At 32.9% G+C, this 26415-nt stretch overlaps 1 protein-coding gene across 1 annotated transcript; it reads right to left on the reverse strand.

Annotated features, from left to right (window-relative positions):
• Positions 1 to 1963: 1963 nt before the first annotated feature.
• LOC130215482 (uncharacterized) lies at positions 1964 to 24456 on the reverse strand. Its single transcript, XM_056447292.1, has 12 exons — positions 24163 to 24456; positions 17495 to 17794; positions 16538 to 16858; positions 13827 to 14120; positions 11816 to 11914; positions 9721 to 9819; positions 8226 to 8528; positions 6965 to 7270; positions 5961 to 6164; positions 5426 to 5728; positions 3950 to 4255; positions 1964 to 2217 (listed from the first exon to the last, which is right to left on the reverse strand). Exons 1-12 carry the CDS (start codon positions 24308 to 24310, stop codon positions 2096 to 2098), a joined length of 2805 nt encoding a protein of 934 aa, XP_056303267.1. The 5' UTR covers positions 24311 to 24456; the 3' UTR covers positions 1964 to 2095.
• Positions 24457 to 26415: the final 1959 nt, after the last annotated feature.

A 26415-nucleotide genomic window follows, 5' to 3' on the forward strand; every position in this document is an offset into this window, starting at 1 on the left:
GAGTCAGCACTAATAAATAATTGTTTTAATATGAAAATTTTTATTAACAAAAAAATAAACAGCAGATTTCATTCCATAAAAGGTATTACCTTTAACAGGCAATGAACTGAGCATGCATGTCTTAAAATAGCATGTAAAAGCATCTAATCAAGTTTTATAGAACCAGTTTACATGAAACTAAAATCAGTAATTGACAACAGAATCTTCCCTTAACTGCAAAGAGGAGAAGTATACAAAGATAAAAGGCACTTATTATTTATAAAGAATAAAAACTACCAAGTTAATACTAGAAGAAAAAAAAACAACAACACCTCTGAGTTACCCACACAAGGATTAACATTTACACTGTCCTAACAACATGTGAAAGGATTCCAGCAACAAGCAATTTGTCTGTCTGCACCAAAATCCACATGACCCACGACACGATAGAAGCATTTAAATACCAGCCACTGCACTAACAATGACATGGTAAAGGCTTTTAAACTAATTAATACATATTAAACCTCTTTAATAGCATTAGTATGCTACTGAGTAACTGATGTTTTTGCTTTGCACTCAGACTTTAATTTTCAAACCTTCAGCTAGTTATTAATATCTGAGGTAAACTTTCTGCTGCTGCTGCTTTCAGTGGTATGGAGATAAATGTTAGCATTTAACACTGAATAAATCCCATGATCAGTACCTGAGGTAATCATTGTCATATAGTATAATGCTGTTGTTCTGCTTTCCAAAATCTAAATTTTGTGCGTCACTGTCACAAATAGTTAGGACAAAAACTCCTTTTAACATGAAAATATACATTTTATAGCATGTCGGATCGCATGTTGCTAGGACACAGTGTAACAATTTAAGTGCTTCAGCAAGAATACAAAGTCATTTGTAAACAAAATTTGCCATATTAGATTTAGTAAAAAAATATTCCCTTTAAAACATGTCATTGAACAACGTATTTAAGCATGATAAAAATAATAGTAAAAAATAGGTTTAATAAGAGTAAACAAAGTTATAATAACAGTACAACGTTAAAAATTCAATTGAAATGTAAAATACTGTAAATAATGTTATAGCTGGTTAATTAAAAACATCAAATACAATGAAACTGATGATCAAAGACATTTCTGTACCAAAGCTGGAAATGAACAATACTGACACTGGTGTGAATGACAAAACAACCGACGCAACGATTGGAAGAATACTGCTGGGATTAGGGCTGCACGATATTGGAAAAACTGACATCGAAATATTTCGTTTTTCTGCGATATATAAATACTGTGATATTAATGCAATTGCATGAGATGATTTATAAGGAAAACATTCGTAACTTTACATTGTGATAATTTTGTAGGGAGTGTGTTTTAAAGAATAACACAACACAGATTCAGACAGTGCTTTATGGATTTGGGGATATTCTACCAGTATTGAGGTAAAAAGTAAAATAACAATGTAAGATAATCAAACAATCTAATGAAAGGTTGAATAACACTGTCTAGTCTTAGTTAATTCATCTTTTTCAAAGCTACAAATTTGATAATTTCTTGTTCCCAAATGGTTTAAATTAGCTTGAAATCAAACACAGTCGCATACCTTAAAAAACACATTGGTTTCCGTGCTTTTTCTGTAGTAGGGATTAACTTTGCTTGTGTTTTGAACTGCTTTCTGGTTAATTATAATCACAACAGATTCTGCAATTTGATTATTGCATATTTCGCACATTGCAATACCGATGCTGAAATGATATACAGTGCAGCCCTAGCTGAGATAAAATGTCTTATAAAAGCTGATCAATGTCTTCAGTCGCATGAAATCAAAGTTTAAAAAGTAACAGATATAATACGCAACATTAATAAATGACAAAAAATGTATATACTATTCTTTTATCATCATTTATATGAGTATATTCTAAACTTAAAAAAAGAATTATCTTTTTAAAAAAGATCAAATGTTTAACGGTTGAACTAGAACAATATATTTTATTTAATATATCAAAGGATGGCTAATAGAAGATCAGAAAACAGAGATATGATTTGTACGTAGCTGGAGAGTTAAACGTTAATGATGTCACAGCGATTGACACTGGTGTTTGTGTCTTCTCTCATTAAAGTGAACTCGTCCTCTCGTTCTCGAATATGACATCGTCTTCATGCAACAGTGGTGTTTCGTCATGTAAAAGTGGTGTTTCTTCAATTGCTAAGTTCTTCACTTGTTTTCTTTTGGAAACTGAAACAAAAACAGCTATTAAAAGATCTGAACATCAAGTCTTTCATTGTAGATAAAGGAAAACTAATGTCAACGTCTCATTAAATTACTAGATATAACGTGTGTAACATCTTGAGATAACATATTTGATTAGAACATTCTCATATTTTCTCTGAACTGAAATTGCCTTTGTTGCATTGGTTTACAAACCTACAGTCTTAAGATAGAGCTTATTATTTTGAGCTATTAAAACATTGTCATTCATTCATTCACTCATTTTCTTTTTGGTCCCTTTATTAATCTGGGGTTGACACAGCGGAATGAACCGCCAACTTATCCAGCATATGTTTTACGCAGCGGATGCCCTTCCAGCGGCAACCTATTACTGGCAAACATCCATACACACTCATTCACACACATACACTACGGACAATTTAGCTTACCCAATTCACCTATACCACATGTCTTTAAATTTTTTGGGGAAACCGGAGCACCCGGAGGAAACCCACGCGAACACAGGGAGAACATGCAAACTCCACACAGAAACGCCAACTGACCCAGCCGAGGCTCTGACCAGCGACCTTCTTGCTGTGAGGCGAATGTTCTACCCACTGTGTCACCGTGCAGCTCATTAAAACATTGTAAATATTTCTAAACCTTTCAGCACTTGTAAGGTTAGTGTAAGAGTATACATTTCATTTTAATGTTGAGAACCCATGTGACGTTACTAAAACAAACTTAAATATAATACAATAAAATGTTTTAATAATAATTTATTTACAGAAACAGCGTTAGAGAATCATTATGAAAGACGACTAAAAATATCTATAAACTGCAGTAAGCTGTTTGTGAAGAACACGTAAAGATAAACACATTCATGTTTAGGTTACAACTATATATTTCAGGACAAAAATAGTATTAATCATACTGTTATTACAAAGGCCTATTAGTTTAATTATTAACACTATTGAGCTTTTACCTCATTTCTATTTTAAAACCTTTAAACAGGAACAAAATCCACTGAACTGAATTTAAAACAAGTATTTACACTATTAAATGCATAAATGCATATACATATCTATTGTATCTCTTTATGTCCCCGAAATATGTATCAGTATGATTATATTTAAATGCTTGGTTTAATGATCTCATTTCTACAGATTTAAATCACAATGCAATGATTTACACTGATGATTTAGAATAATAAAATAATAATAATAATTTTGATAATTGTCCATACTTTTAACTGTAAAAAATGCAGGGATCCACACAATTCATTCATGTTATCCCAACAAAAATCGATTAAGTTAACACGTTGAACAAATTTATCTGGATTGAGCGTAAAAAAATGTTGTTGTCCTAATGAAATTTGAAGAATTGTGTTGATTCAGCTTATTTTAAATAAGCAGTTTGAACAAGCAAAAATATATATATATTTAGTGTATATGAAATATGATCAAGTAAGCTATGCAGGGCTAAATTTGTAGAAACTAACAACACTTCATAATTAAAAATCCTTCTCACGATAATTTTTTTTTCTGAATATAATATCGTGAATTTTTTTGCCAAACAATTCCAACAAAAAGCAAATTGTTTCTGCATGGAAAATGGTAACAATAATCTTTCATTTTAAATTTATAAAGACTGAAACGATTCACCATTGAACGGAAGTCTGTACATTTTCAACTGAATTATCTGAAGAAGAAAAAAAAATGCCTGAGCAGGACATAAAACAAAGACTTTAAATACTCACCAATGACAGCAACAGTGAATCTTTTCTCATGGACTCCTGCGGTGCTATTCGTGACCTTTAGTAGATAAAACCCAGCATGTTCATGTCTGATGTTTTTGATGGTCAGAGATCCAGTCTTTTTGTCCAGCTCCAGTATGTCTTTGAACATCCCAACATGACCATTCGGTGTGGAGATCTGTCCATCTTTGAATTCAGCTATTGGAGACTTCTTATAGTTAAACCTCCATTCTATCTGATCATCGGTCTGTATTTCTGCAGCACTCTGTAAAACAGCTGTCCTTCTCTCCATCACTCTCACTTTCTCCTCTTCAGGTCACAAACACAAAGAGAAACAGATAAAACAATCATTTTGACAGGTGAGTAAAGTTTTACTGAACACACACAAAAAAGAACAAACTGCAGAGTTAAAGGGGACATTCTACCAGAAACGTACATTATCTGTCCCTGAAATAAAAACTTAAATACAGTGAATAAAACTTTCATCCCAAAAATGTCTAAAATGGCCTGATGGTTGATTTATGCGAGTTGTTCTGGAATATGTCATTCGTTTATTTCTTAGATTGTTTTTATATATATATATATATATATATATATATATATATATATATATATATATATATATATATATATATATATATATATATATATATATATATATATATATATATATATATATAAACACTTCATAAATGTACAAACTCTGTCATTGTCCTTGTCCTCAGCCTAATTGAACCTACAGCTTTAATAGTTTTTTTTTTGCTAAAAACTAACTCAGAAATAGCAAGTTTAAGTTGTTATTCACATCAATTGATTAAAAACATGAAGTTATGCATAAATTCTACAAATAAATACTGCAAATATATAAAACAGATAAATTCACAATTGCCTCCATGTTTCTGTCAGTCCTGTCACATTTGCATTAAATTGAACATACAATGTGTCCGATACACGTTTAAGACTATGACTCGACAGTTACATCATTTGCTGGAGAAGATGCTGACAGTGATGGAGGATGCGCTCTATCATTGAATTGCATGATTTTGAGGACGCCAAGCTTAAGTCAGGCCCTGCCATGTTTTTTTTATAAGTGAAAATGTACATTTTTGGTAGAATGTCCCGAATACGAGATGCTCATAACTCTACTATATTAGAACAATATCGTAGGTAATTTCAATTAAGACCCCGCTAAACACTAAATATTCCTATATTCTGATAATTAAGTCCTGGAAACATTGAAATGGCTGCGCCTTTAGTGGTGCTCACACTTCTGCTTGACACATATAACACCAAATGCATAACAGATTCAGTTTCATAACATCCTTGTTCCCTTCTTCAGGGAACAAGGGATGCATCCGTAATTGAGACTTTATAATTGGTTCTAACGATATAATCGAGTACTTCCAAAAATAATCTAATAAATAACATTAATCTTTAAATCTATGAGAACTTCATAAAACAAACACTTCAAATACTCACCATTGACAATGACAGTGAATGTTTTGACACGGATTGCTGAGCTGCTATTTATGATCTTTAGTTGATAAACCCCAGCATGTTCACGTCTGATGTTCTTGATGGTCAAAAATCCAGTTTTCTCATCCAGCTCCAGCCTGTCTCTGAAAATCCCATCAGGACCAGCATATGGAAAGATCTGTCCAGTTTTGATTTCAGCTATGGGATTGTCATAGTTAAACCTCCATTCTATCTGATCACGTTTCTGTATTTCTGCAGCACTCTGTAAAACAGCTGTATCTCCCTCTACAAACGTCACTTTCTCCTCTTTATGTCATAGAAACAGAGAGAAACAGAGAAATACAGTCATTATGACAAATGAGAAAAGATTATTGGACACAAAGATATATAAACATAAATGTGAGAACAAGAACAAACTGCAGAGGTAAATATGAGACGCTCATAACTCTAACATATTAAAACAAAACAATGTAAACATAACATGATAACATTAATCTTTAAATGTATGAGAATTCATAAAACAAAGACTTTAACTCACCCTTGACACAAATATGGAAGGTTTTGACATAGCCTGCTGAGCTGCTGTTCATGGTCTTTAGTTGATAAAACCCATCATGTTCACGCCTGATGTTCTCAGCGGACGATAATTCAGTTTCTTTTTTCAGCTCCCTTCTAATACATCTGCGATCCAATAACCACTCAGGACCAGGAAATGGAAAGATCCGTCTAGTTTTGATTTCAGCTATGAGAAACTCACTGGTGTTAAACCTCCATTCTATCTGATCATCAGTCTGTATTTTTGCAGCACTCTGTAAAACAGCTGTCTTTCCCTCCACAAATGTCTCTCAATCAAAATAACCCCAATCAAAATAACTCTATGCATTTTTTACTGCTATACTGTATATAACAAAAAGCAAAACAATATCGCAATGTCAATTTTTTCCGATCTTGTGAAGCCCTAATATAAATTTATTTTATAATGACAATTTATGTATGTTAGCATAAGTTAATTTTAATTGGATACTGACACTTTAATCTGTGAATAAAAGCACTTTTAAAAGAATCATAAAATCATTATCCGAGACAAAAAAATTAAAATAAATCGAGAATATAAATATTATAAACATAATACAAAATACAGGAAGCTATTTGTTGAAAAACATGTAAATATAAATATGTTATTGTTTAGGTTACAACTGCATTTCAGCAAAGAATAAATAAAAACTAATAAATAAACTATTATTGTTATTTTCAAAACCTGATCAGTACAGTTAACAATATGAGATTTTATTTTGTTCTAATCTGAAACACTGTAGAAAGGCATCCTTAAAATGTTCAAACTGGATCAAAAAATATTGAAGAGAATTTTTTTAAAAATCAGCGTGAACCCCTCGGATTTAATCGACACCCAAACATTCAGAGCAGCGCAGAAGCTGATAAACAAACATCAGTTATAATTGACTAAATTATGTGCAGAGGAAAATAATAACATTAATGTTTAAACGTATGAGAACTTCATAAAAAAAGACTTCAAATACTCACCACGGACAATAACAGTGAATGTTTTGACACAGGCTGCTGAGCTGCCATTCATGATCTTTAGTTGATAAATGCCAGCATGTTGTTGACTGATGTTCTTGATGGTCAGAAATCCAGTCTTCTCATCCAGCTCCAAACTGTCTTTAAAAATCCCATCAGGACCATCATATGTAGAGATCTGTCCAGTTTTATTTTCAGCTATGGGAGACTTATTGTTGTTAAACCTCCATTCTATCTGATCATGATTCTGTATTTCTGCAGAAGTCTGTAAAACAGCTGTTTCTCCCTCCATGACTTTCACTTTCTCCTCTTCATGACACACAAACAGAAAGAAACAGAAATAGAGTCATTATTACAAGTGAAAAAAGATTATTGGACACAAAGAGATTCAAATATATAAATGTGAGAACAAGAACAAACTGCAGAGGTAAAAATGGGATGAACATGACTCTAATATATTAAAGCAAAACAATGTGAACATAAAAGCTGTATTCTTCTACAGTTGTGCATTATTATCTACACACTTTTGCAATGACTCCACAAAGTACATGTGTTCTGCAATGTTGAGTTTGTATTAAGGTTGACCAGAAGCTGCAGTTCAGAACACTTCATTTCTTGAGTCATTGCAAAATTTTCTCATAATAGCTTTAAAAGAAATTAATTAATTTATTTATTTATATGATGAAGACTATACAAATTTTATTTTACATTTGATTTTTCAATAATTTGCCTGAAAACTGTGACTCCACAGAAAACCATAAACACTATTTATTTTATTTCTATCTTTGCTCTCTTGTATTTATGTAGTTTGTTTATTATATGTTATACAAATGCACTGTCTAACAAAATCACCCCAATCTAAATAACTCTGTAATTGTCTTCCAATGCTGTTCAATTAATCTAGTGAAATTGTATTCAGATCTCAATATATATCACAGAAAACATACATCGCTAAGTCAGTTTTGTTTTTTTACAATATTTACACATTTCTAAACATGTAAAAATATTGTATAATAATAACAACAACAACAACAACAACAACGACGATAATAATAATAATAATAATAATAATAATAATAATTTCAGAAGGACCTAATTATGATTAAGCCTTTTCACAATACTGTCTTTCTGAAACAACAAACTGTCTTAGTTTCAGTTTACCAAACTATTCCAGCAAGAAGCAAATAGTGTCTGCAGTGGAAAATGATAACATTAATCTTTTAATGTATGAGAACTTCATAAAACAAAGACACTGAATACTCACTATTGACAATAACAGTGAATGTTTTGCAGTAAGCTGCTGAGCTGCTATTTGTGATCTTTAGTTGATAAAACCCAGCATGTTCTTGACTGATGTTTTTGATGGACAGAAATCCAGTTTTCTTGTCCAGCTCCAGGCTGTCTTTGAAAATCCCTTCAGGACCATCAGATGTAGAGATCTGTTGAGTTTTGATTTCAGCTATGGGAGACTCATTGTTAAACCTCCATTCTATATGATCATCAGTCTGTATTTCTGCAGAAGTCTTTAAAACAGCGGTCCTTCCCTCCATGAATGTCACAGTCTCCTCTTCATGTCACATAAACAGAGAGAAACAGAGAAATATAGTCATTATGACAAGTGAGAAAAGTTTCATTGGACACAAAGAGATTTAAATTTTATATAAATAAAATATTATATAAATGTGAGAACAAGAACAAACTGCAGAGGTAAATATGAAATAATCATGACTCTAATATATTAAAACAAAACAATGTGAACATAAAAGCAGTATTTTACTACAGTTGTACATTATTTCTGATTAATCTACACACTTTTGCAATGACTCCACAAAGTACATGTGTTCTGCAATGTTGAGTCTGGATTAAGGTTGACCAGAAGCTGCAGTTCAGAACACTTCATTTTTTGAGTCATTGCAAAATGTAATCATAATAGCTTTAACAGATATGAATAAATATAGATGTATTCATTTATACGCTGAAAACGACACATTTTCTTTTACATTTGAGTATTCAATAATTTTCCAGAAAACTGTGACTCCAAAGAAAACCATAAACACTATTTTTATTTTATTTATATCTTTGCTCTCTTGTATTTATGTAGTTTGTGGTTTGTTTATTATATGTTATGCAAATGCACTGTCTAACAAAATCACCCCAATCTAAATAACTCTGTAATTGTCTTCCAATGCTGTTCAAATAATCCAGTGAAATTGTATTCACATTGCAATATATATATCACAGAAAAAAAATATTGCAATATAATACAATACTTACAAATGCCTAAAAATGTCAAATAAATTGTATGGAAAAACATTGATGCTTTAATAATAATATTAATAATAATACATTTGATATTTAACCCAGCGGCTGGGTTTGTCCATACTTTTCCCTGTATAAAATTAAAATATGATAAAGCATGCTGTACAGGGTTAAAGTTGAAGTGAATAACAACACTGCAATAAAATAAATCACTCAGATGATCTGTTTTTCAGTTACAGAAGGACCTGATTATGATTAAGTCTTCTCACAATACTGTCTTTCTAAAACAACAAACTGTCTTAGTTTCAGTTTGCCAAAGAAGTGCAGCAAAAGCAAATAGTGTCTGCAGTGGAAAATAATAACATTAATCTTTAAATGCATGAGAACTTCATAAAACAAAGACTTTAAATACTCACCATTGACACAAATATTGAATGTTTTGACACGGACTCCTCAGCTGCTATTCATGGTGTTTAATTGATCAAAATCAATAAACTCACCATCTTCAGGTTCAATGTTCTCCTCATCCAGCTGCCATCTGTCTTCGAATAACCATTCAGGATCAGGAAATGGAAAATGCTGTCTTGTTTCGTTTTCATCTATGGGAGACACATCAGTGTTAAACCTCTATTCTATCTGATCATCAATCTGTATTTCTGCAGCTCTCTGTAAAACAGCTGTCTTTCCCTCCACAAATGTCTCTCAATCAAAATAACTCTACATTTTTTTTCAATGCTGTTCAATTTATCTAGCATAATTGTATCCATATCGCAATATATATCACAGAAAACAAATTAATGCAACGTTCAGTTTTTTTCAAGTATTGTGCTGCCCAAATACATTTACAATTTATATTGACAATTCATGTACAGAAACATAACAGAAATGAATTTTAAACGGATTCTGACACTTTCATTTGTTCAATAAAATCAGTTTTAAAAGAATCGTAAATCATTATCTGAGACTAATAAATAAATAAATATAAAATTAATAATAAAATAAATTAATAATAAATACAACTAATAAATATTTAAAAACATAGTATAAAATACAGAAAGCTATTTGTGAAACATGTAAAGATAAATACATTACTGTTTAGGTTACAACTACATTTCAGCAATATATAAATAATGATGAACTATTATTGTTATTGTTAAAACCTTTCAGTACAATTAACACTATAGAGCTTTTATTTCGTTAAGGTTTGTAACATTTTAGAAAGGCAACCTTCAACTTTAAACTGGTTACATTTTTTTAAGATAATTAAAAACAAGTGAATGTAAACACCTTTTTAAACCAAATTAAACACAACATTCAGACTGATGCAGAAGCTGATATATAAACATCAGTTATAATTGGTTCTATGAGTATTACCAATTTTTTACAAAAACTGATAGAAATACTGGTTTTCAATATTAGAAATATCAGGGTTAAAATTGAAGAGAATAACAACAGTGTAATAAAAATAAATCACTCAGATGATCTGTTTTTCAGTTTCAGAAGGACCTGATTATGATTAAGTCTTCTCACAATACTGTCTTTCTAAAACAACAAACTGTCTTAGTTTCAGTTTGCCAAACAATTCCAGCAAGAAGCAAATAGTGTCTGCAGTGGAAAATGATAGCATTAATCTCTAAATGTATGAGAACTTCATAAAACAAGGACATCAAATACTCACCATTGACACAAATATCAAATGTTTATACACAAATGTCTCTCAATCAAAATAAGCCCAATCAATATAACTCTAGAACTGTCCTCTAATGCTGTTCTATTAATCTAGTAAAATTGTATTCAGATTGCAATCTATATCACAGAAAACAAAATATTGCAATGTCAGTTTTTTCAAAACTTGTGCAGCCCTAACACAATTCTATTTTTCATTGACAATTTATGTACAGAAACATAGAATAAGTGAATTTTAAATGGACAAAGACACTTTAAACTTTTTCAATAAAAGCAGTTTTAAATGAATTGTAAAATCATTTTCTGAGACTAAAAAAAGAACAAATTGGAATATAAATATTATAAACATAAAATATGTGAAGCTGTTTGTGAAAAACATGTAAAGATAAATGTTAAAAAAAACATGTAAAAACATTATTGTTTAGGTTACAACTGCATTTCAGCAAAGAAAAAATAAATAATGATGAACTATTATTGTTATTTTCAATCAGTACAATTAATTTACAATTTACAATTGCTGAGTTTGTCCATACTTTACCCTGTATAAAATTAAAATAGGACAGAGCAGGCTGTACAGGGTTAAAGTTGAAGAGAATAACAACACTGCAATAAAATAAATCAGTCAGATTATCTGTTTTTCAGTTTCAGAAGGACCTGATTATACAGTAATTACGCCTTCTCACAATATTATTTTTCTAAAACAACAAACTGTCTTAGTTTCAGTTTCAATTCTAGGAAGAAGGAAATTGTGTCTGCGGTGGAAAATAATAACATTAATCTTTAAATGTATGAGAACATCATAAAACAAAGACTTTAAATACTCACCATTGACACAAATATTGAATGTTTTGACACGGACTCCTCAGCTGCTATTCATGGTGTTTAATTGATCAAAATCAATAAACTCACCATCTTCAGGTTCGATGTTCTCCTCATCCAGCTGCCATCTGTCTTCGAATAACCATTCAGGACCAGGAAATGGAAAATGCTGTCTTGTTTCGTTTTCATCTATGGGAGACACATCAGTGTTAAACCTCTATTCTATCTGATCATCAATCTGTATTTCTGCAGCTCTCTGTAAAACAGCTGTCTTTCCCTCCACAAATGTCTCTCAATCAAAATAACTCTACATTTTTTTTCAATGCTGTTCAATTTATCTAGCATAATTGTATCCATATCGCAATATATATCACAGAAAACAAATTAATGCAACGTTCAGTTTTTTCAAGTATTGTGCTGCCCAAATACATTTACAATTTATATTGACAATTCATGTACAGAAACATAGCAGAAATGAATTTTAAACGGATTCTGACACTTTCATTTGTTCAATAAAATCAGTTTTAAAAGAATCGTAAATCATTATCTGAGACTAATAAATAAATAAATATAAAATTAATAATAAAATAAATTAATAATAAATACAACTAATAAATATTTAAAAACATAGTATAAAATACAGAAAGCTATTTGTGAAACATGTAAAGATAAATACATTACTGTTTAGGTTACAATTACATTTCAGCAATATATAAATAATGATGACCTATTATTGTTATTGTTAAAACCTTTCAGTACAATTAACACTATAGAGCTTTTATTTCGTTATAGTTTATAACATTTTAGAAAGGCAACCTTCAACTTTAAACTGGTTAAATTTTTTTAAGATAATTAAAAACAAGTGAATGTAAACACCTTTTTAAACCAAATTGAACACAACATTCAGACTGATGCAGAAGCTGATATATAAACATCAGTTATAATTGGTTCTATGAGTATTACCAATTTTTTACAAAAACTGATAGAAATACTGGTTTTTAATATTAGAAATATCAGGGTTAAAGTTGAAGAGAATAACAACAGTGTAATAAAAATAAATCACTCAGATGATCTGTTTTTCAGTTACAGAAGGACCTGATTATGATTAAGTCTTCTCACAATACTGTCTTTCTAAAACAACAAACTGTCTTAGTTTCAGTTTGCCAAACAATTCCAGCAAGAAGCAAATAGTGTCTGCAGTGGAAAATGATAGCATTAATCTCTAAATGTATGAGAACTTCATAAAACAAGGACATCAAATACTCACCATTGACACAAATATCAAATGTTTAGACACAAATGTCTCTCAATCAAAATAAGCCCAATCAAAATAACTCTATAACTGTCCTCTAATGCTGTTCTATTAATCTAGTGAAATTGTTTTCAGATTGCAATATATATCACAGAAAACAAAATATTGCAATGTCAGTTTTTTCAAAACTTGTGCAGCCCTAACACAATTCTATTTTTCATTGACAATTTATGTACAGAAACATAGAATAAGTGAATTTTAAATGGACAAAGACACTTTAAACTTTTTCAATAAAAGCAGTTTTAAATGAATTGTAAAATCATTTTCTGAGACTAAAAAAAAGAACAAATTGGAATATAAATATTATAAACATAAAATATGTGAAGCTGTTTGTGAAAAACATGTAAAGATAAATGTTAAAAAAAACATGTAAAAACATTATTGTTTAGGTTACAACTGCATTTCAGCAAAGAAAAAATAAATAATGATGAACTATTATTGTTATTTTCAATCAGTACAATTAATTTACAATTTACAATTGCTGAGTTTGTCCATACTTTACCCTGTATACAATTTAAATATGACAGAGCAGGCTGTACAGGGTTAAAGTTGAAGAGAATAACAACACTGCAATAAAATAAATCAGTCAGATTATCTGTTTTTCAGTTTCAGAAGGACCTGATTATACAGTAATTACGCCTTCTCACAATATTATTTTTCTAAAACAACAAACTGTCTTAGTTTCAGTTTCAATTCTAGGAAGAAGGAAATTGTGTCTGCGGTGGAAAATTATAACATCAATCTTTAAATGTATAAGAACATCATAAAACAAAGACTTTAAATACTCACTATTGAAAAAAGGGTCGAAAAAAGCAGAACGCTTATTCTTGATAATTAGTTGATAAATCCCTGCATGTTCACGTCTGATGTTCCTGATGGTCAGAGATCCAGTCTTCTTGTCCAGATCCAGTGTGTCTTTGAACATCCCATCAGGACCATTAGATGTAGAGATCTGCTCGTCTTTGATTTTAGCTATGGCAGACTTATCCGTGTTAAACCTCCATTCTATAACCTCGTCTCTCTGTATTTCTGCAGCACTCTGTAGAACAGCTGACGTTCCTTCTGTGACTTTTATGGGCTTGTCTTCGTGTCATAGAAACAGAGAAATACAGTCACTACAAGTGAGTAAAGTTTTACTTTAAAACAGAAACAGAAAGATACAGAAATATTCTGTAAATGTGAGAACAACTGAGAACATCTCCAGAGGTGAATATGAGATGCTCATAACTGTAATATATAACAACAAAACAATATGAACATAAAAGCAGTATTCTTCTATACGTGTGCATTATTTATGATTAAACCGCACAATAAATTGCTGAACTGCTTTATTTCATCATTCATGTTCACTATAATATTGAATAAAGGGAGTAAAAGTAAATGACAATTACAATTATTATTATATTTTATGCACTCTCCAACAAAATCCCTCCAATCAATATAACATTATATTCATATCACAATATATAAGACAATAAAATTTGCTATGTTTTTGCCAATATCATGCAGCCCTAATAAAATTATTACATTGATAATTAATGCACAGAAGCATAACATAAGTTATTTTAAAAGGATAATGACACTTTAATTTGTTGGATTTTTTTTTAAGGAATGCATATAAATTTTAGTTGTCTCATTTATGTCCCATAAAAATGTTTAATGATTTATTAACATTATTATTATTAAAAAGGTTTAATGATCACATTTCTAAAGAGTTAAAACACGATGTAATGCTTTACATTGATGATCTAAAAAATAAATAAATACATAAATAATATTTGGGTCACAATTTACAATAAGGTTCATGAATTAATGTTAATTAATGCATTTACTAACATGAACAAACAATGAACAATACATTTACTACAGTATTTGTTCATGTTAGTTAACGTTAGTTAAAGGGCACATAAGTTACCCTTTTTCATATTTAATATAAGTTTTTTGTGTCCCCAGAATGTGTCTGTAAAGTTTCAGCTCAAAACAACCATCAGAGTATTTGTTATAGCTGTCTGAAGTGTCTATATTATAGCCAGTAAAACTTGGTTGCTGTTCTTTTGTACTGGGCCTTTAAGGCTAGTCCTCCCTGCTCACCGTTCCCACGTGCCAGTCAGCAACATGCCTCAATTGTCACCCTCGGCTGCCTCAAGAAGCAGATCTCACGTAACGTGTGTGAGAAATAGTACAGTAAGAACTTTAACAGTCAGTATTTGATGCACTTTTTTGTGAGTTGCAACCATGAGTCACACACAATGTCTGTATAAGGTTCACGCACACACACAGAGAGCACCCACACACACAAAGAGAAAATTAGAAAATGAGAGAGAGAGAGAGACAGCACGCACGTTTAGCTTCGCACTCTGTTTGCACACATATGTGACAGGATACAGGTTAATATCCACTGCTGTATGGATATATGTTATGTTAATGTACAAAATAAACCTGATTTAACGACCACAAACCGGGATTGAAGCATCTTTTATAATTGTTCTGACACGCGGCTGTGCTGATGAAGTGAAGCTGAAGTAAATCGCTGTAATTCATTACACACATGCTCTGTTTTAAAACATTTTAAACTTGTAAAACTCACTCTTGATCACATTTGATGATGATGATTGATGATCCTAGCGAACTGAACACACCTTTTATTCCCAGTTGCTTTGCACACGTCTGGTCTTGTTGATATGATTATACACGTGACTACCGGACATGTTACAATACGCACAGCTGTCAATCAATTCAGTGGGCGGGGGGACCGCACTCCTACGTAAAGTTGCGGTCGATCTGAAAACTGCTGCAATTGGTCCACCATTTTTATGTTGTTAAATTTGAAAAAAAAAAAAAAGGACTGAGTGTGTTTATATCACCCCAATATGAGTCTATACACTATATCTACACACGTCTGTGCAAACAGCTTGAAAAGTAAATTTTTCACCATAGGTGCAATGAAAATACGGTTGTTGATTGTTAGTTCATGATAACTCACAGTGCATTAACTAATGTTAACAAGCATGGACTTGGATGTTAAAGCATTAGTAAATGTTCAATTATGATTAATAAATGCTGTACAAGTGTTGCTGTACAAGTGTCATGATCAGTTCATGTTTGTAAATGCATTAACTAATGAACCATATTGTAAAGTGTTACCAATACTTGTCAGTTCTTTACCCGGTATAAAATATGACAAATTAGGCTGTACAGGACTAACGCTGAAGAAGAAAAAACAAGAAGGACCTGATTATAATTAAGTCTTCTCACAATATTATTTTTCTAAAACAACAAACTGTCCTAGTTTCAGTTTGTCAAACAATGCCATTAAGAAACAAATTGTGTCAGGAGAGGAAAATGATAACATTAAACTTTTATCTCAAATTTATGAAGACTGAAATGATTCAGTGTTTAACAGCAGTCTGTACTTTTCAACTGAATTACCTGAAAAGTAAAAACTGTATGAAAAATGCATGAGCAGAACTTCATAAAACTTAAAGACTTTAAATACTCACCCACGACAAAAACATAATGCTTTCGCCAATTAACTTCTGAGCTGCTATTCGTGACCTTTAGATGATAATCCCCAGAATGTTCAGGTCTGATGTCCCTGATGGTCAGAAATCCAGTTTTCTCATCCAGCTCCAGTCTGTCTTTGAAAATGTCATCAAGACCAGCATATATAAGGACCTGTCGTCCAGTTTTGATTTCAGCTATGGTAGACTCTTTTTTAGTCTTCAGAGATTTGAACCTCCATTCTAAATAATCATCCTTCTGTATTTCTAAATAATGCTTTAAATCAGCTGTTTTTCCCTCCATTAGTGTCACTTTCTCCTCTTCATGTCACAGAAACAGAGAAACAGGAATAGTCATTATTACAAGTGAGTAAAGTTGTATTGGACAGAAAACGACATATTCTGTAAATGTGAGAACAAGAACAAACTGTAAAGGTAAATATGATATGCTCATAAATCTATTATATTAGAAAAACAATAAGCAGTATTTTTCTATAAATGTGCATTATTTATGATTAATCTGCACAGTAAATTTCTTAAATCATCTTTCGTGTTCACTAAAATATTGAATAAATTGAGGAAATAAATGAAAATTATATTTAACAGACTATAATAACTATTAAAATTTAATTTTATTTCTTCTCAGTCAACACACCACAATATGGGTCAGTCAGTGTCAACTTAAAGATCCCATTGTAGCTATATTAAAGACCTGACTGTTATCTTCCTCTACAACCTGTATCTTCCCCCAGCTGTGGCGCATGTTTTTGGTGTGGTGAACCACCATGGCAGAATGATTGTAGGAGAAACACTATTTAATCTTTAATCTTAAAATGATAAAGACTGAAAAGATCTGCAGTCTAACTGGAGTCTGTACATTTTGAGCTAAATTACCTGAAGAAAAAAAACACATGCATGAGGAGGACTTCATAAAACATAAACACTTCAAATACTCACCCATGTAAAAAACAATGAATCTTCTGATACGATCTGCTGATTTGCTATTCTTGATTTTTAGACAATAACCACCAACATGTTCATATCTGATGTTCCTGATGGTCAGAGATCCAGTTTTCTTGTCCAGCTTCAGTATGTCTTTGAAAATCCCATCAGGACCATCAGATGTAGAGATCTCTCCATCTTTGATTTCAGCTATGAGAGACTCATTAAACTTCCATTCTATATGATCATCAATCTGTATTTCTGGACTATTCTTTAAAACAGCTGCTCTTCCATCCACGATTCCCACTTTCTCCGCTTTATGTCACAAACACAGAAATGAAGAAATTATAACAAGTGAGTCAACAAAGCTTCATTGGACACAAAGAGATAGAAACTTATTTTGTAAATGTGAGAGCAAGAACAAACTGTAGAGGTAAATATAAGATGCTCATAACTCTCATATATTAGATCAAATCAATGTTAACATAAAGCAGAATTCTTCTATACAGTAATAGAAAGACTATATTTGGTAGATGCAGAGAGAGCAAAGCCAGCCGCACCAAGTCTTACAGATTGTTTTATATGTTTTGCTAAGCAACGAGAAGCTTGTCAGAATACAAAATGCAGGATGTATGGATTATAAAATTATCCAGCTCCACCCTGAAAAAGCTTAAGGTCTGTTTAATTGTATCTTTTGTTAATACGTTTCTGTACACTGTAAATTTTTTGAGGCAACAAAAACATGACTGCTAAGAGTTTAATGCAAGTTTCTTCATCATGTGATATCACTCAGCTCTTAATGTCAGTTTTATGGAGTAAAAGAAAGCAATAGAGTTGCAATGTCATTACAACAGAATCAGAGGCTCATATTAATCGTCGGTTTCCATATTAGTGGTTGTGATGCCATGTTAATGCTTCAAAATACAACTGTAAATACATCCCTGTCATCCAAGATGAAGAAAAGCTGATTTAGTAACACTCCTTGTATGATCCTCAATTTTTTAATTTACTATTGAACTTGAAAGTAAAAGTTTAGAACAATTTAATATACTAAAATGTAGGTTAATATACTAAATGAAGCTCCGGTTTCCCCCACAGTCCAAAGACATGCGTTACAGGTGAATTGAATAGGCTAAATTGGCCGTAGTGTATGTGAGTGTGTGCAAGAGTGTGTGGGTGTTTCCCAGTGTTGGGCTGCAGCTGGAAGGGCATCTGCTGCATAAAACATGTGCTGGATAAGTTTCTGGTTCATTCTGTTTAATGACCCCTGATTAATAAACGGACCAAGCCGAAAAAAAAATGAATGAATGAAAATGTATTAGAAATGCATTCATTTTATGCTAAGTGTACTACAAATACAGTAACAGGTTGTACTTATTTCCTGCTGTCTTTTACTGTATACACTACAAATAAGTTATACAGTAGTGCAGCTTTTATAAATGCATAAATGCAAATAGGGAACAATGGTAAAGCCTCAAAATACAACTAAGTACATCACTCTCTTTGGGCCCTATCATACACCCGGCGCAATAAGGTGCAAGACTTGTTTCTATGATGTTTTGCTATTTTCAGACACTAATTTTCCCATTTTCCACCACGTTGTTTAAATAGCAAATCCATTTGCACCACTTTGTGGACTCATGGATGTTTCAGTCTAGATAAGATGCATGTTAAGGCGCATTGTTGGCGTGTTGCTATTTTGAGAAACTAAAATGCTCAATAGACCAGCTGAAAGCAGGTCTAAAGTCCAGCGCAGAGCACGTTAGTTGTGCGCCTCACTTACACATTGCTTAACACCACACAGGATGTACAGCAATCTGCAAATACCATTACGAATGAAAAAGAATTAAAGGATTAAAATAATACAAAAATTATTATTTTCTATAAATATAAAAAACACTGCCTTCATCTCGGCGGGGCTTTTTTAGTTTAATCATGACAATTTGCTTTGTGTAATGTTATTATTATTAGCAGTATTATTTACTTCATGCATATTTATATTTGTTTTATTAAAAACAAGCTTAGATTTGTCCACCTGTCAGGTTTTGAACCATATGGGCATGTGAATTTGGAAAAACTCAGTTTTTTGACCACACTTCATTATTATTGTTCATTTATTTGTTTGCTGGAAATTAGAAATGAATATAGAAACAGTTTTGAAACATCTTTGCACTTAACAAATTAAATTAATTATGTAGGCTAATGGATGTCTGTGAGTACAACACGTTTCATTTTCCACGAAAGAGAGTGAAAGTGAAAGTAAAAAATGAGGAGGCTCATTCTCGCGCTGTAGATGCTCTGTTTAACTGTTTTCTCACTAGTGAAGCGTTCAGTTTTTTCACTTACAAAGTCCGCCATGTAAATAGCAAATGTGCCATGGCATGACGCAACTGGCTCTTAAAGGGAATGGGAGATGAGACTCTGATTGGTTTATGCTCAAAACACACCCATAACTCATTAAGAGAATAAGCTCAACCCTGTTAGACCATGCGCCACGGCGTAGAGCGGATTTTTCCAACCTTAAAATAGCAAAGGTGGATTCTGAAACGCCCTTAAATGCTTTTGCACCCTGCGCTTTGCGCCTAGATTGTTAAAATAGAGCCCTTTAGGTTTCATCCACAACACAATTAAGGAGAAATATATATATATATATATATATATATATATATATATATATATATATATATATATATATATATATATATATATATATATATATATATATGTTTCTGGTGGATTAAAGATAGCTAGCAAAAATCTAAACCACTTAAGTTGAAATGATTTAACAAGGCATCTACTCATTTTGTTATCTAATATTTTTTGACAAATGAAGTATGATTATTTAGCACGTGTACTTCAGAGTACATCATGCTCTGTGTATATGTGTGAAAGAGAGATAGAAAAAGAGAGAGCAGGCACTGAGCTGCATCAGAGCAGAGTTCATTAATATTAATGATAGTTCCAAATATGATCAATATGGCCCTACTTATTTTATGATATATTCTGGGGTAATAAATGAGCTTATTAAGAAAGGTTTTTGGAGATTTTTTCAAAATTTCTAAGGCACATACCTACTATATCAAAGAACAATTTTACTTATTGAATCAATGCAGTATATGATGCCTTTAATCATAATAGCTTTAACAAAGATTAATTGTATTTATTTATTTATACATACAATAAAGACTTATTCATTCATTTTCTTTTCCGCTTTTAGTCCCTTAATTAATCTGGGGTTGCCACAGCGGAATGAACCTCCAACTTATCCAGCATATTTTTTACACAGCAGATGCCCTTCCAGCTGCAACCCATCACTGGAAAACACTTATACACTCTCATTCACACACACATTCATACATTACTGCCAATTTAGTTTATTCAATTCATCTGTACCGCATGTCTTTGGACTTGTGGGGGAAACCAGAGCACCCAGAGGAAACCCATGCCAACACGGGCAGAACATGTAAACTCCACACAGAAATGCCAACTTACCCAGCCGAGGCTCGAACCAGCAACCTTCTTGCTGTGAGGAAATTGTGCTACGCACTGCACCACCGTGAAGCCCCACAGTTAAGATTATATAGTTTTATTTTACATTTAATTAATCATTATTTTCCTGAAAATTATGGCTCGCCGGAAAACCATAAAGCATTATTTATTTCATTTATATCTTTGATTTCTTGCATTTATGTTGTTTTGTCAAATTTTATGCAGATGCACTCTCCAACAAAATCACCCCAATCAATCTAACACTATAATTTCCTTCCAAATAGGGTTATTCATGTAATCTGGTGAAGTTGTATTCATATTGCAATATACAATCACAGAAAAAAAAAAAAATATATATATATATATAACAATATAATTTTTTTTCCAATCTTGTGCAGCCCTAACAATTATAATTTATGTACAGAAACATAAGTGAATTTTAAATGGATGCTGACACTTTAATTTGTTCAATAAAAGCAGTTTTAAATGAATCATAGAATCATTATCTGAAACGAAAAAAGCCATAAACTGCAGGAAGCTGTTTGTGAAACAGTCTTATCTGTAACATAGGAAGACAAGCTTCAAACCTTTTAAAAATTTGAGAATTTTAAACAGAATTAAAATGAATGAGTGTAAACACGTGTACAAACCAGAGTGTAAAAACGAAATTGAGCCCAACATTCAGATTGGTGCATAAGCTGAATTCTCATGTAAAATCAATGAGTGTTAAACCAGGTGGACAAAAGGATAATTCAAAACAACCGCCTGATGTGAAGTCTACTACTACTACTACTACTACTACACTACACTACTGTTTTGTCAGTACAACACGAGCATGTCAAGTATAAAAGCTAAAAGCCTTCATAGAAGCTCACGCTTCAGACCCAGGTGAAAGAATAAATCAACCGTTATGTAAGCTTTTGCAGGTGCTCCTTCTATATTTCACTGATTACAGAGTAGCAGCACCTGTGAGAGCTGCACATGCTGAAGCTGCGGTCACACTGGGCTTTTCCTCCCATAGACTTCCATTCATGCGCACGCGAATGCGTCAGACCGGAATTGCAAGGTCATGCGTCACGTTTCACATGTTGCTGCGGTGCAAAGTTCAAGCTTGGTGAACTCTGACCTGCGAATTCACATCACTTGACTGCGTGAGACCAATCGAGGATCAAAACTGGACCTCTCTTGACAGAAATTTAAAACATGGAGCAATCGCTCCCTTTTTTTAATGCCTAACCATCTTGTTTAATCCCGCCCCTTTTCGCAGCGCAGTACGACCAAATTTCGCACACACAAAGCCCAGTGTGACCGCAGCTTAACTCTTAGACATAAGCTGCGTCCGAAACCGCATACTTCCATACTATACAGTACGCTAAAATCAGTATGTGAGCCGAGTAGTATGTCCGAATTCATAGAATTCGAAAATCAGTATGCGAGAAGTTGAGGCCAACATTGACTTACTACTTCGGGCGAGATCCTGAAGTGCGCATCCTATGCACGCTGCACTATCCCATGATGCCATGCGAGAGAATTCATGAATGGGAGTAAAGCGACGCAACTGACGAGACCATGACAAAATGGCGGATGTAGTTCGTCTGAATTCTAGTCATACTTCTTCCACTCATACTGTATAGAACGTACTTTTCTAACGGCCGAGTAGTACGTTTAAATTCAAATGCAGTACCTACTGAGTAGTAGGCGGTTTAGGACGCAGCCATCAATTGGCCTGTTTTTATACAGTTCAGAGTGATTGCTCATCTGACAATTTCCCAATCTGTTGATTACCCTGGCATAATGTCCCCATTCCCTCCTTTAGGGAAAAATGGTTACATGCGTAATTGAGACAATATAATTAGTTTTTATCAACAGTATAATCAACTTCTTGCAAAAGCTCAAAGAACCTCTCTGTACAGGGTATGTCCCAAACAATGTCCAAGTAACATGATACTTAAATAAAATAAGCATAATGCAAGGCAGTACACTGATGATTTTCTAAATAAATTAAATAAAATAATATTTTATATGATATGTCCATATTTTACCCTGTATTAGAAATTACAAGAAGGCTGTAAAGGGTTCATAGTTAACAACACTTCATAGTTAACAAACAACACTCAGATTATATTTTATTCAGTTTTAGAAGGACCTAATTATGATTAAGCCTTCTCACAATAGGGTTGAGCGATGTCGACCAATTTGGCATAGTACGATGTCTAATGTTAAACATTGTGATGGACGATGGCATCATCATCATAGGCTGAGGTGAATTCATTATTTATGAATAATGAATTAATTCATAACGAATTAATTATTTGTAGCCTACCGTTTTAACTACCTGACCCGCATGGTCTTTTTTACCAATAACCAAATCATAAATAAATAATAGTACACACAGATTACCACCTGTCAATCACTCTTTCTGCGGGACTCTGGCATGAATAGGCAGAGTGATCGTTATAATGGCGTCCACAAACATGGTCGGTAAAAAAGGTGCCCAACCAACAGTATTTGGGGTGTTCAACAAAATTACTAAGTACATGCGTGAATAATTAAAGCAGTGTACTGATGCTGTGAAATGTTACCTGATAGATTTTAAAGACCAGAGTCGTTAGAGACTAGATTAATTAAATATCACATTTAACAACTATAGTAAGACCCCATCCAGCGATAACATCCTTGATAAACTGTCCGAAGTGCACTGCTCTCTGGAGCTCAGACGAGTGTATGACAGTGTGTGTGGCTGTGTGTGTGTGTGTGTGTGTGTGTGTGTGTGTGTGTGTGTGTGTGGTCACGTGATGTGCATTTTCAGCCGGAGAGAGGGCTGTTCAGAAATGCTAGATGAAACGCCAGTGTGGATGTGGATCATTTTCGTACTAAAATGCCATTTTAATACTAAGACGTATTAGTGTAAACGGGGCCTAAGTGTGTATTGTTCGTGAGCAGGTTTGCGAAGGGGGTGGGGCAGAGGATCACGATGCCAGCTCAGCATCGTGTTGTCTATCGGTCATCGGCGATGGACGATGGCATCGTCTATCGGCCCAACCTTACAATAGTCTTTCTAAAACAACAAACTGTCCTAGTTTCAGTTTGCAAAACTATTCCAGCAAGAAGCAAATTGTGTCTGCAGAGGAAAATGATAACATTAATCTTTAAATGTATGAGAACATCATAAAATAAAGACACCAAATACTCACCATTGACAGAAACAATGAATGTTTTGACACGGGCTGCTGATCTGCTATTCATGATCTTTAGTTGATAAAACCCAGCATGTTCTTGACTGATGTTCTTGATGGTCAGAGATCCAGTTTTCTTGTCCAGCTCCAAACTGTCTTTGAACATCCCATCAGGACCAGCATATGTAGAGATCTGCTCATCTTTGATTTCAGCTATGGGAAACTTCTTATAGTTAAACCTCCATTCTATCTGATCACGTTTCTGTATTTCTTCAGCACACTCTAAAACAGCGGTCCTTCCCTGGATGAATGTCACTTTGTCCTCTTCATGTCACAGAAACAGAGAGAAACAGAGAAACAAAACCATTATGACAAGTACATTTTTATTGGACACAAAGTGATTTAAATGTATAAATGTGAGAACAAGAACAAACTGTAGAGGTAAAAATGAAATGTTCATAACTCTAATATATTAGAACAAAACAATGTGAACATAAAAGCCGTATTTTTCTACAGTTGTGCATTATTTCTGATTAATCTATACACTTTTAGAATGACTCCACAAAGTACACGTATTCTGCAATGTTTAGTCTGGATTAAAGGTTCAGTAGGTGATTGTGTTCAGAAACATTTTTTGTTGTGCTGGTTGAAAGTCTCTTCACAGTCCAATAGTACTGATTACATTTGATTTTTATGTGTTTTTATATTCTGAGTAAAGCATAAAACTAAAAAATGTTCATCCAATTAAATATCGTCAGGCCGACATCTCCCATAATTCTGATAAGTAGCTCAAACTGTCTGTCAACAAATGAAGATTTGAGCTACTGCGCACCTGTTTGTACGCAGCTCTGCCATTTGTGCATACATGTGCTGCACGCTCATGAGAGAGAGAGAGAGAGAGAGAGAGAGAGAGAGCGAGCACAAGCGTGAGTGGAAAAAACATGCTGAACCAAAACTTTTTAAAATCCTGAATCAATATTGGAGTTACTTATGCATGCTGGAGGACGGACGACACCATGGCTGAAGTATTACTGTTAGACAGTGAATGCTATGTTTTAAAACTATTTTTGTCAAGCAGAGCTAATGTAGATTGGGTTGTTCTGGATGGGTTATATGCACTGAAGTGTTGTTCAGCCACTGAAATCTCCTGGCAAAAGATTGAGTATTTTCAGTTTCATAAGGGCCTTTTACAGCATCAATAATGTAGATTTTATTTAGTTTAACAACAAAACACCAATAAATAGCGCTATTTCGCCTAGCCTACTTTACTGAGCTGAAGATGGTTTTATATTCACATTTTGAACAATGATAGCCTGTGACGTGCTCCCTATATTGTTTACGGCTACTCTGAATATTCGGTCAGAAATAGCATTTGTAATGGCAAGTATGGCCTAGAAATGAGTGTAATAATAAGTGTAATTCCTGCATGCCATCGGCCAAGCTTTAGCTCAACACATGAGAGAGGGTTCTGCTGTCATCTTTAAGGTGCACGCGCTCGTGTTTTCAGGAGGCGTAGCTTTGGACATAAATCTCTTTTTCAGAGATTTATGCTAACAGGCTAGCATTATGGCAGATCACCTACTGCACCTTTAAGGTTGACCAGAAGCTGCATTTCAGAACACTTTTTAAGTCATTACAAAATTTAATCATAATAGTTTTACCAGTTATTAATAAATATAGATTTATTCATTTATAAGCTGAAAACTACACATTTTCTTTTACATTTGATTATTCAGTAATTTACCTGAAAACTGTGACTCCACAGAAAGCCAAAAACACTATTTTCATTTTTATTTTATTTCTATCTTTGTAGTTTGTGGTTTGTTTATTATATGTTATGCAAATTCACTGTCTAACAAAATCCCCCCAATCAAAATAACTCTGTAATTGTCTTTCAATGCTGTTCAATTAATCTAGTAAAATTGTATTCAGATCGCAAAATGTATATCACAGAAAAAAAAAATATCGCAATGTTTTTTTTTACAATATTGTGCAGAATCAGGGTATCTTCCGTCCAATCCATATCTGTTTTCAAACAAAAAACGAAAAAAAGAGATTTTGGCTCGATTTTAGTTTTTTTAATTTAGGGTAGGAAAATGGATAAACGACTTCAAAATTCATTATACACATGTAGGTGGTGCTGAAACACCCATTTTCCTCTGATTGGTCAAAAAAATCTGAGCTCGTGATGTAGCCCTCAAAATAAGAGCCCTCTGTGCACCCAGGCTTTTAATTATTATTATTTTATTATATATATATATATAAACTAAG

This window comes from Danio aesculapii, chromosome 22 (assembly GCF_903798145.1).
Source record: "Danio aesculapii chromosome 22, fDanAes4.1, whole genome shotgun sequence".
In the NCBI taxonomy this organism is placed as follows: Eukaryota; Metazoa; Chordata; class Actinopteri; order Cypriniformes; family Danionidae; genus Danio; species Danio aesculapii.